At 50.0% G+C, this 12,365-nt stretch overlaps 1 protein-coding gene across 1 annotated transcript in view; it reads left to right on the top strand.

Moving 5' to 3' along the window:
- The window catches only part of Pkd1l2 (polycystin 1 like 2), a 74,958-nt gene that overhangs the window by 28,427 nt on the left and 34,166 nt on the right, over positions 1–12,365 (top strand). Inside the window, exons 15-24 of the mRNA XM_041650525.1 lie at positions 389–534; positions 1,089–1,280; positions 2,396–2,527; positions 2,667–2,849; positions 4,654–4,778; positions 5,780–5,906; positions 7,013–7,144; positions 7,973–8,192; positions 9,309–9,502; positions 10,570–10,800. Coding sequence (XP_041506459.1) covers positions 389–534; positions 1,089–1,280; positions 2,396–2,527; positions 2,667–2,849; positions 4,654–4,778; positions 5,780–5,906; positions 7,013–7,144; positions 7,973–8,192; positions 9,309–9,502; positions 10,570–10,800 — 1,682 coding nt within the window. The remainder of the gene's footprint in view (positions 1–388; positions 535–1,088; positions 1,281–2,395; positions 2,528–2,666; positions 2,850–4,653; positions 4,779–5,779; positions 5,907–7,012; positions 7,145–7,972; positions 8,193–9,308; positions 9,503–10,569; positions 10,801–12,365) is intronic.

Raw genomic sequence — 12,365 nt, forward strand, 5'->3', positions numbered from 1 at the left:
GGGTTAAGAGAACTGGCTGCTCTTCCAGAGGCCCTGAGTTCAATTCCCAGAAACCACGTGGTGGCTCACAACCATCTATAGTGGGAGTCAATGCCTGCCTCTGGTGAGCAGAGGAACATGTAGACAGAACACTCATTTAAATAAATAAATCTTTAAAAAATAATCTTTAAAAATGGTTTAACTTAACCACCACAAAAAAACAAAAACCTACTTGTAAACAGGGAGAAGGTCCTTCAATTTTTCATACACTTTAGGGAAATGATTCTACAGGTACAGAAACCTGTGGATTTCTAGAATGGCTGCCACGCCACCAATAACTAAGATTTCTCTGGCCCTGTGACCAGAAGCAGGCTCTGCCCTCCTAATTGCTTCGCTTCCACCCTGCCAGGTTCCTGCCTCCACTGTGGCCCTGAACCAGCACTCCCTGCTGTGTTCCTACCACTTGGGAAAGAAAAGGATGGCTTTGTCCTGACGGTGGTCATCTCTGTCACCAATCAGGCAGGGGACAGACAGCAGACCCAAGTGGCAGCTAAGGTGGGTGGTAGCGATGCCCGGTGTTTCTTTCCTGGGAAATGCCTCCACCCAGCTGAACCTGAGGAACTACGAGGCATGTGGAGGCGGCCGAGGGCACGGGTGATGAATCGCCTATACACTCATTCCTTCCGCAAATATTTACAGAGTACCCATCCGTCGTGCGCCAAGTCCTGAGGATACAGCCGCGGACACATGCCTTTGTATATCTTATGACTTAGTAGCCAGAGTATGGGAAAGTCCTGGGAGCAGGGGCAAGTTGAAGCAGAAGGGCGGAGATCGGAGGACTGAACTCTGGGCTGAGGCTGGAGAGGTCTCAAGAGAAGTTCTTGGCTGGGAGGCAGGTGGGGGATGGGTAGGATGAAGCGGGCAGCTGGAGGTGGAGTGTGGGTTTTCCCCAAAGATGTGGTGTGCAAACGGGTCGGGTCGAGGTGCCCTCCAGTCTCAGGAAGTGCCTGAGAGCCTTTTACCAGGCTTCCTCTGCTCCCAGACCCAGGACTTTAGTATCTAGTTTCTTGAACAGGGACCATTGAGTCTGTTTCTGGTTTCCCTGTCAGGTGGGCCGTGGGAACACAGGTAGTGACTGTGTGACGTTCCAGGCTACTGTGGCGGAGAGAATCTCCTCAGCTCTACAAGATGAGCACGGTGGTGACCAGTTTCTACACTTTGTCAAGGCTGTGTCTTCTGAACTTAACCAGGAGGACCAGAGCCCAGGCTCTGGGCAGCTTAGAACAGATACCAAACGGAAGGTGCGTGAAATGGGTCCTTTAAAATCTACATGCGACTTCTTGGGGTGGGGATGGGGCTCATGAATCAGAGAAACCTTGAGTGTCTCCCAGTGGTCACTGTCACTTCCTGCTTTAATTCTTCCAATGAGTGGCATAAAGTGAAGAAAGTATCTTCTTTATTGGTAACCCATTTTCTCTGCCCAATACCGTGGAGTCACAAACTTCTGGAAGCTGAAGGGGATTTGAGAGCCTCACTCCAGCTCCCTCATACTAAAGATGACTGGAGGAAAGTGTCGGGCATGCCTCTGCCAGGCTGAGAACTTTCTGGAGGCTGTAGGGGAGAACCTGCTTCTTAGTGTTTCCAGCTTCTAGAGGTCATCGCCAGTCCTAGGCTCCTAACCTAACCCCCTTTTCCATGTCTGCGTGTGTGTGTGTGTGTGTGTGTGTGTGTGTGTGTGTGTGTGTGTTTACATAGGCTCTAGGCAATGGAGCTTAGTCTTCATTCTTTTATTTTGTTTGTTTTTGAGACAGGGTTTCTCTGTAGCTTTGGAACTTGTCCTGGAACTCGCTCCGTAGACCAGGCTGACCTCAAACTCACAAAGATCTGCCTGCCTCTGCCTCCCGAGTGCTCGAAGTAAAGGCGTGCACCACCACCACCCAGCTAGGTCTTCATATTTGCATACTAAATATGTAAGTCGTCAAGCTACCAACATCCCCTTACTACCTTTTTGAAACCCTCCCCTCCCCACGCATCCTCCTTCCACCCGTGCACACATCACCAATCTCCTTCCTCAGTGTTTCCACCGCTGTCTTATGGAGACCCTTGCGATTATAACACTCCCACCTGTAGCTGCCAAAGGATCTCCCCACGTGAAGGTGCTGGGCTGAACCATATCTTCAGAATGATTTTGTCAAAGCACCTTTTCTTTTTTTTTTTTTCTGCAAGGCAACATGGTCAAAGGTTTCAAACATCTGGATGTGGGTATCTTTTGGCCATTATCCTGTCTGCCCTACCTCCAAGTCTTCAAAGCCCAAATGAGCCTAGTCATTCCTGGGACCCCAAATTCTCCTGCAAGGCCTTCACAGAGTCTTTGGAATTATCGTTCCCTTCCTTCCCTTTCTCCCTCTGTGCCAAGGTTAGAGAGCTTATGCTGAGATCGCTGTCCGTGCTCAGCACTGACCCAGAGAACATGCAGAGGGTGCAGGGTTTGGCTGAGGCGCTGAGAGAGGTGACCCGCCATAGCGAGGAGCTCACCTCGGTGGCTCAGGTGAGAATTTTCAGTGGCCGGGCTAGGCCAAGGCACATGTTCCTCCATGCTCTGGGCCCCTCCAGTACACTCCGTGTTCTCTGAATGGCCATTCCCAGGCAGGGGCTCACACTGTTTTTCCTTCTTTGGGTGAGGCCAGCGGGAGGCCAGTCAGGTCCTGCAGCACGCAGCTGAAGCTCTGTTGACAGCCAGTGCCAAGGTTCATCCTGAGGATCAGAGACGCCAAGAAGCCATCAGGGCCATGTTTCAAGCGGTGGGGACCGTACTGGAAGCTTCCCTCAGCCAGGGATCTGAAGAGCCTATGGAGGCCAATAGCAGCCAGGTAGGTGCCCTGGACCAGAGGCAGCCCTCACCCACACTGCGTGCCTAGCTTGTGCTTGGGTTGCGAGTGGATCTTTCTCGACAGTCCACACACAAATGCTGGGCGGGTGCATAAGGTTACAGTGCTTCTTGGGAGCTGGGAGGAAGGTTCTGGAAAGCAGAGTGTGGGGCAAGTATACAGAACAGGGATGCTGCACTCAGTGAACCCCACCTGTCACTTGGGAGCCAAGTCATCCAAGCTCCCTCAGTCTGCTTCCCTCGTCTGTAGCTGGAGCCACTCTCTGTCTCGCCCCCATCCGCTGTCCATTGCGCAGCTTATCTGAACCATTTTTGCAAGTTTGGGCAGTGTTCTGGCTCTTGCATCCAAGCAGACAGAATGTCTTTGGGAGTCAGCCTCCAAGGGCAAGAAAGGAGGGATAGGTGTGGCTTCCATAGTCACTGGTGGGCCTTGGGAGTACTGGCTCTCAGGACTGCATTATGGCGGAGTCACAAAGCCTAATTTGATAACAGCTGTTCCACAGCCCTTCATCCCATGGGCCATCTTCTCTATTCCTAAAGAACCGAAGGACAGCCATGTGCAAAGATGCAAGGTCATCCTCTCACATGTGGCCACGTGTTTAGATACTAAACACACTCCCGTGCTCATCCTTACACACTCATATGTACACACCCTTCACAATTACATATGCACAGCCACACACGCACGTGGCCACACACTCGTGCACATACCTGGAAGCCCCCAAAACACACATACTTCGTCCCATCAAGCACATACATACAGGCATGGATGTACATTCTCATATGGCAATGCAGTGGCACATAGACTCTCGTGGGCAGTGTCAACCAGACAGTAACTTGTCCATGCACACTCATCCATACTTATACACACGCCCTCAGATCAACTCCCAAATTCAGTCATATACACTCTTATTTTCACACATTAGTGCTCACACCGACTTGCATGTACACACTCAAACACATACATACATACATACATGCAGTCACATCTCAAATACAGTCATGGATGCCATGGATACACACAAACACAAATACACAGGCAGACAGACAGGCAGACACACACACACACACGCTATTAGGTCCTCTGCTAGGTCCTTGCCCTAGCTTTGTTTGTCATCACGAGAATGTGTCTAAAAATGTTTAAACACTTGTTTATTTGAGGGGCACACATGCCCCAGCATGCATGTGGAGGTCAGGGGACAACCCATGAGAACGGATTCTCTCCGTCCACCACGTGGGGTCCTGGGATGGAACTCAGGCAGTCGGGTTTAGTTTGCGAGAACCTTACCCATTGAACCAACTAACTGGTACCGAATGTGTCTTCTCTGGGGGTTTGGATGGGGCAGGGAGCTGAGCTTGCCTGTGGCTCTTACCTCTCCTGGAGCAATATGTGGGCCATGTGTACACACCTTCAGGACAGGGCCACACAGCACAGTGGATCTTCATATGGACACTGGAGCCAAATTTCCCGAGAGCCTTCTTCCATCTCACCAATATTTGACTTCCCACATCACCTCTTCTCCGTGTTCTCTCCTCTGCCCTTCTGCCCAGGGGATGGGAAGCACCTGCCTCACGGGGCTGCTGTGAGGGCGGAGTAGCCCCTGGGAGTCAGACAAATGCTTTGGGCTTCATTTGGATGCCTGCTTTGCCCATGACCTGCAGGGCCTTTTTGGTCTACTATTTCCCTGTCTTCTCCCAGCCCCTGCTAAGAGTCCCACAGTAACCTGGCGACAGCAGTCAAAGGGGCCTGTGGTGATTTCCACAGCAATATTCTGCTTCCTTTCCAGGCTCACATCGTGGCCCAGCTACTTCAGGTTGTAGACCATTTGCAGACTGCCCTCCTGCTGGGGACATTACCAGGGGGCCCTCCAGCCATCCTAGAAACCCCCTCCATCTCTGTGTACACAGACAGGTACTGAGCTGCGCTGCGCATGCCCAAGAAAGTTGATGCCCTAGCCCTCATACTGAACTACACGAGGCAGGACCCAGAGGACAGTCTTAGGGCTGGAGAAGTACTGGGACCAGGCTTGGTGTGTGGGTGTCATGGAGTCTTTCCACCATGGAGATGTTTGTTTGGGACAGAATGGGAACTGTGGAGAGCTAAGCCCAGTGTTGAGAAAGTCCCAGGAGGACTGTGCAGGTAAGGGGGGCAGGGGGACGAATGACTGGGACCACACACGTCATCCTCACTGTGTCCCAGCAATTATTACTTGCTTATATATTCTTAGGAAAGGAAAGGGCCTTATGTGTCCCCTGGGCCTCACAAGCCTTGTGACCTTTTTTGTCCTTCCACAGCGGAATGCTAATGGGTCCAGTCTTGGAGCCGTTAACTGATCACAGCTACTCTGACACAAGATAATGAAGATCATGTGCAACCCAGAGGAAACAGACACGCACACGCATACACGCACACACGCGCGTGCGCGCACACACACATACACGCACACATACACGCACAGGAGGGGGGCTCCCTTGCTACGCTCCAGTCCTCAGCTCCTCAGACCAGGGTTGCTCTCTTGGGTCCCAGTGACAGATTACATTAGCAGTATCAAGCTCTGAAAACAGGTCCCGGGTCTTATCAAAGGGGGGGGGTCACAGTCAATGGTCAGAAAAGATGGGGCCGGGAGCTCATAGCTTCAAAGGTCAAGGTAGGCAGTGGGGACAAACTTGGAGAAATGATTAACCAGCCATCTCGAGTACTGATGCTATTCTAGGGATGCAGTTCTAAGCAATTCTGCTTGTGCATGGACCTCCAGTTCACATGGGGGTACCAGCAGCATTTGATGAGGCTTCTGTTTGAAACACAGCCATCTCCTACAGTAAAGTGGAGCCCCACCTCCTCCTCCCACTACACAATGTGGTTCTTCCTCCAACACCAACTTTCTTTTCTCCCGATTCTCACCCTGTGGTCAGAATACAGCCACGGAGTTGGCAAGGCTCTTCAGTGCACACTACCACCGTTGACTCTGTGACCTTCACCCTGCCGGCCGCCACCTCCCTCTGCCCCGTGGAGGACAGCCAGGAGCCTGTGGACATAAGGGTAACCCAGCAATGCCTCTTCCGAGACAACCTTCACAGTGTGCAAAGTGCCGGCCCTTCTACTTGCTCACTGATGATGCTAGCAGCCCCATCCATTAGAGAAGAGGTTCAGTATCTCGTCTAAGCCATAGCCAGGAGCACAAGTGAACTCAGACGCCATAGCTCTGGACACCCAAATCCATTTATTCCAGTGGGTTGCATGACTTCATGAGTTGTTGTGGAGCGGGCTCTCCAGGCTCCCATCTGTAACTCAGACAAAGACCAGGGGTCCCTTTCATCCCAGATTAAGGCACATCTGATTCCCCTGAATGCTAGTGAAAATAGACCAACATCTCTCTCTTAGATACTTCTTGCCACCCCTGGTAGTCATGGGGCTGTTTTTAGGATGCCTGTGAACATGAGTTTCTAATCTGTAGCTGCTCAGTCCTTTATATAAAATGGTGTGGTAGTTATACAAAACCAATGCACAGCTTCACATGTACATATATACACATGCATATACATAACATATGCAATATAATTATACACACACCACATATAGAGGGGGAGGGAGGAAGGGAGGGAGGAAAGGAGAGACTCCCTATATAGTCTTGACTGACCTGAAATTTGCTTTGTAGACCAAGCTGGCCTTGAACTCACAGAGATCTGCCTACTTCTGCCTCCAGAGTGCTGGTATTAAAAACACTGCTACCGTGCTCTACCTAGACCTCTGCATATACATTGAATAAAGTCAAGGTTGCTTGTAACAGTTGAAACAATGTAAGCACTATGCAAACAGCTAATGAAAACGTACTACTTTGGAGAATGGCAAGAAAAATAAGTAGCCACACAGATGCAATTTTTTCAAATATTTTCAGTCCACATTTAGCTGAATCCACAGACATAAAACTAAAGAAATGAAGATCTGACTATATTGACTTTGGGGGAAGAAAGACTTACTGATTCCCAGGGCCAGCCCTCTGAGACCACATCTCTGAAAAGCACAGGCAGGCCTCTGTATCCACCCCCTAGAGCAAGGGCTACTCACCCACTCCCAGGATCTCACTGTTCACACAGGGGCCTGGTCCTCTCCCACCCCTCTTCAGTGCTCTTGCTCTTGGCTTTCAGATGATGAGTTTCTCACGGAACCCTTTCCCTTCCCGAAGCCGATTTGATATCAGCGGAACTGTTGGCGGACTCCGTCTGACCAGCTCCAGTGGCCACCCCATTTCAGTGAAGAACACGACGCAGAGTATCGAGGTAGGCTCTGGGGTGTTACCCGAAGTCGGGTGGCACTTGGCCTCCTCTTCAGCTTGGTTTGGGACCAAAGGGACCAGCTGTGCAAACAATGGCTAGAGAAATCACCCAAAGTACCCCTTACCCAACTAAACATAGCACTCTACTTAAGACCATGCCTTTGTGGCCATTCACACATCTTTGGTGTATGACAGCTTTTCCTGGGAATTTAAATCTGTTAGGTGGAATTCTAGTCATTGCACAAATGAAATGTTCATTTTAAAGGCACACAGTGCTGTTGCGGGAGCTCTCCCGCACCACAATGCCGCCTTCAAAATGCCGTTGGGTTTTCTTTCAAGTTAAGCAAGAACGCCAACATCCCAGGCTGCAATGGACTCTTAGATTCCTTGAAGAGTTTGCGGACATTCCTAGTTATACACCGTTTTCTCTCAATGACTGATCAAAAGTCATGCAGGGAAGCCTCCATCCTCATTCGTGGCTGCGGCGAATGTGCTATCAGGCAGATAAGATGCAGTTAAGGACCTAGAGATGGGCATTTGAGTCTGGATTGCTCAGGGGCCCAGTGGAGCCATAAGGGGCCTCGGAAGAGGGAAGCAGAAGGGGGCAGTAACTGCTGTTGATGACACAGAGAGAGGTTGGGGTGATGATGGGAGGAACAGACCGGAAACCTAGGGCCGCAAGTGAGAGCGGGAAGACCACCCCACCCCCATCGAACCTGCTGCAGAGATCTTCCTGTCTACATCAGCCCTATGACAGACACCACAGGGCTTTAGATGCTCATTGCTTGTCCTGCCCCCCTGTCTGGCTGTAATTCTTTGTTTCTGAAAACAGATCCTGTTGCCGCGGATTTCAGAACACAGCGAGCCAACGATGCTGAGCCTGGCCACCCCAGAAACTCTGTGGGTGAATATGACCGCCAGGGAGGCAGCTCTGGGGATCCAGCTGCACTGGGGACCCGACGTCCCACTCACACTCAGTCTGGGCTATGGCTACCACCCCAATGAGACCAGCTACGATGCCCAAACACACCTGCCTCCTGTTGCTGCCACAGGTAGTCAGCTTCCTCGGCTGTTTCTTGAGGGGCTTCCCGGGTGGGGCCAGTTTCAAACTAAGGTGTCATAGAAAAAAATCAAAGAGCAAGGCCAGGGAGATGACTCAGTCATTAAAAAATATAAGGATCAGAGTTCAATCCTGAGAAACCACATTAAAAAGCTTGATGTGGTAATCTATGCCTGTGATCCTAGTCCTGGGAGGGGGAGGATCAGAGACCGAAGGGCCCCTGGGATTCACTGACTGCCAGCCTCACTGAATCTGGATCTCAAGTGTGGAGAGATGGCTCAGCAGTGAAGAGCACACATTGTGCTTGCGCAGGTCCTCATTCTGCATGCTGAGTGGCTCACAATCCCCCTGTAATTCCAGCTCCAGGAAGATCCATGCCTCTGGCCTCTGTGGGCATCCACACTCAAATACACACACCCTGTACCCCAGTGCACATAATTGAAAATAATAAAAATAAATCATTTTTAAAAAATAAAATTGTTTAGAAGCTTTGAGGAAGACTTACAGTGTCAGCCCCTGGTCTCACATATGCACACATGTATACACACACACACACACACACACAAACACAATTATTTAATTAAAAGGAAAGAACGAATTGCCTGCCTTCTTCAGCAGCTTTCATGGGCTGATGTTATGGGTGTTATTTACCCCCTTGAGGTAAACATCTAGTACATGACACAGAGATGCAGGTGAGCCCACAAAGAACTTTCTGGAGCCAGCTGTAGAAATCTCCACATTCCAGATATGAGCAGAGAGGGTCAAGCCAGGTGCAGAGCAATCCCAGCACTTGGGAAACTGAGGCAACAGGACTAGTAGGACCAGTAGGGCCAGGCTTTGCTACATAGCAAATTTGAGGCTAGCCTGGGCTACAAAAGACCCTGCCTCAAAACTACAAGACAAATAAAAAAGAACATAGAAGTTCAATAACCAGTCTGATATCACACAGCCAATAAGAAACAGTTACGATCCTTTCATGTCCTGCCATGCCCCTGCACACTGAGCAAGGGTACTCCTGGGATAATGGAGAGATCTTGAGGTCTAAATCCCTGCCACGTCACCTTGGTATCCTCTCCTCTCAAGGAGACCAGAGCCTTGTTTCTTGCAGGTGAGCTACCCACATGGATCCTGGGCCCAGAGGACCTGCCCTTTGGGGAAGGTATCTACTATTTGAGAGTGGTCCCCAAGGATGAGCTGGAGTCTACCTCTGGCAGGAACCTCACAGTTGGCATTAGCACCTTCCTGTCACATTGTGTGTTCTGGGATGAAAGCCAGGAGACCTGGGACACCTCTGGGTGCCAGGTAAGGAAGACAAGTAAGCTGGGGAGGCATGGTAGGGTGTGTCTACTCTTGTAGGGTCCCCATTGGAGCCTCTGGTACAATATCTCACGCTTCTCCAAGGTGATCTGCATATGTCATTCCTGTGCTCGGAATGTCCTCCTTGCCTTCAACTAAGCCCATTGTCTTGAGGAAACTTCATGGCCCTGACTAGGTCAGATTTCCTGCTGTGAACTCCGATACACTCTCCCCAAGTCACCCTGCTTGGCAGTGTGGTCCCCAACCTCTTTCCTGAGGCCATCCCAGGAGCCAGGAGTGCTGGAACAACTGATTACGGAATAAGTATAGGACTGATTCAGATGGCTGCCCCCTGTGCATGGGGCACGGCAGGCCAGGGTGTCACTTCCCAGAAAATGACCTCAGCTGTGTCCCGTGTTCACCTTTCCCTGCATTATCTCATCAGCATCTCAGATACCCCAAGAGAGCTGCAATGTTCCCATTTCACAGGCAATGAGACGGAGGGTCAGGAAACTTGATGGACTGCTCCCAAACCTCACACACATTATGTGGAGGGCCTGTGCCTCAGAGCACATCATCACTGGCCTACATAGCTAGTTCCAGGACAGCCAAGGCTGTGCAGTGACACCCTGTCTCAAAAATCCAAAGCAGAACACACAACGAAAAACAAAAACCAATCCCCAGCACAATGAACGGTAAATAATCTTCTCTGAAAATTAAAATAAATTTTCGTTTTCATTTGTGTGTATGTCTCATGTAGCCCAGGCTGGCCTTGAACATGTAGCAGGGGATGACCTTGAACTCCTGATCCTCCTATGTGCACCTTCTGATTATGGGATTACAGGTGTGTGGCACCTGTAATATCCAGTTTATGTGATGCTAATTAAACCCAGAACTTCAAGCATGCTAGGCAAGCTCTCTGCCAACTGAGTCACATCCCAGTCCTAAAGACATATAATGTCAGCCAGAGGATGGCTAAATCTGTGGATGTGAAAGCCTGACTGAGTGGTGTCCGCACTGAGGTGTTCATCATTTCTCTCCATTTCCAAACATGGTCTCTTTGGGGTTTACAGGTAGGCCCACGAACCACCACCTCCCAGACACACTGCCTTTGCAACCACCTCACCTTCTTTGGAAGCACATTCCTGGTGATGCCCAATGCCATTGATGTCCACCAGACTGCGGAGCTCTTTGCCACTTTCGAGGATAACCCAGTGGTGGTTAGCACAGTGGCCTGCCTCTGCATGGTCTACATGCTGGTGGTGATCTGGGCCAGGAGAAAGGACATACAGGATCAGAGCAAGGTGAGGTGCTGGGTTCCTGGGAATGGGAGTAACCGGGACTGTAGAGGACAGAACCCAGGGGTTACTGCACCCCTTAACCCCTGGGGTCATCTCAGGTAAGCTGGCCCTGTAGCCTAGCGCTTACAAAACATCCCTTTTCATCAAATTATCAGGAATACTGTGCTATTGATCATCAGCTGAGTACTCACTAAATGCCAGAGACAACCCTATTTATGTTCACAGCAGCCCTCAGAGGAAGGTACTTCTCATTGAGATGGGGGGTCTCAAGGCTACCCTTGTGTCCATAATTTGTCAAAAAGACTCAGAACTCAGAACAGCAGTTGAAGTAATACTGATGATTTGTTATCTTGGTTTGTAGGTGTATGTATGTGTAAGCCCGTGTGTATAGATATCTATGTGAGGCACATGCATATGTATGTATGTGTAAGTCTGTGTGCAGGTGTCTATGTGATGCTCATGCATATTGTGTGCATGTGTGAGCCTGTGTGTAGCTGTCTGAGTGATGTACATGCATATGTATGTATATGCACCTGAAGGCCAGAGATGATATCATACATTATTTATCAGAAACTGCCCTCCTTAGTTTTTGAGACAGGGTCCCTCACAGGGACCTGGGGTTCACCAAGCAGGCCAGAGTGACTGATCAGTGAGCCCTGTGGATCCCCTCTCCAGTGCAGGGATTAGACCTGTGTCTCACCATGCCTGGCTTTTCATGTCAGTCAAACTCAGGTCCTCATGTTTGTGTGGCACCTTATAACCTGTCCCACCTCCCCATGGCTACTACGCCAAGAGGACTCAGTTGCAAGAAACAGGGCAGAGAGACTTGACTTGATCTGTTCTGCTGATGTCTGCAGATGGTGCTTGATTGTCCTTGAGATGACACCTAGCAAACATTGCCAACCAGAAGCTCACCGAGCTTTGGTGTCATGGGTTTGATTGGGAGTTGGGCGCAGAGGTAGGAGTAGCCAGCCCGCTTGACCAATCCTGGTTCTGCAGTCTAAAGCCTCAAATACACAGTATGGCCTGAAATCCCACCAGAAATCACATTGTCCTCATAGACTGCGTGGCTTGGCCAGGGCTTCTGGTATCCAAAAACTGCCTTAGTAGGATACACAGGAGTCACCTCTAAGGATATGGATGATGGGCACAGACTTCATATGAGGACAACCTCCCATTTGTTTGTTTGTGGGGTGTGTATGCTTACTTTTTAAACTGTGTCTTATGTAGCCCAGGCTAGCCTCAAACTTGTTATGTGTCTGAGGGTATCCTCAAACTCATGACAATCCCCTGCCTCAGCCTTCTGGGTGCTGGGATTGCAGGATGAATCTCCTCGCTCGGTCCCGGTCCTTTCTTTGGTTTGGACACCTCAAGTTCACTAAGCACACCCTGGATTTCATTCCACCCACCATCTTAAAGAGAAGGCGACCAGGGATCAAGAGGTCAGTTGGCCCGAAGCAGTTAGAGAGGAGCTAGATTTCATCCTAAACAGGGCTCATGGCTTATACATGAACCAAACAAAAAACTATACAAGGAATCATTTGCAACAATAATTAATAAAATCATAT

The sequence above is a fragment of the Microtus oregoni genome, unplaced genomic scaffold, assembly GCF_018167655.1.
Source record: "Microtus oregoni isolate MIOR12 unplaced genomic scaffold, Mior012 000004F_ref0000308, whole genome shotgun sequence".
In the NCBI taxonomy this organism is placed as follows: Eukaryota; Metazoa; Chordata; class Mammalia; order Rodentia; family Cricetidae; genus Microtus; species Microtus oregoni.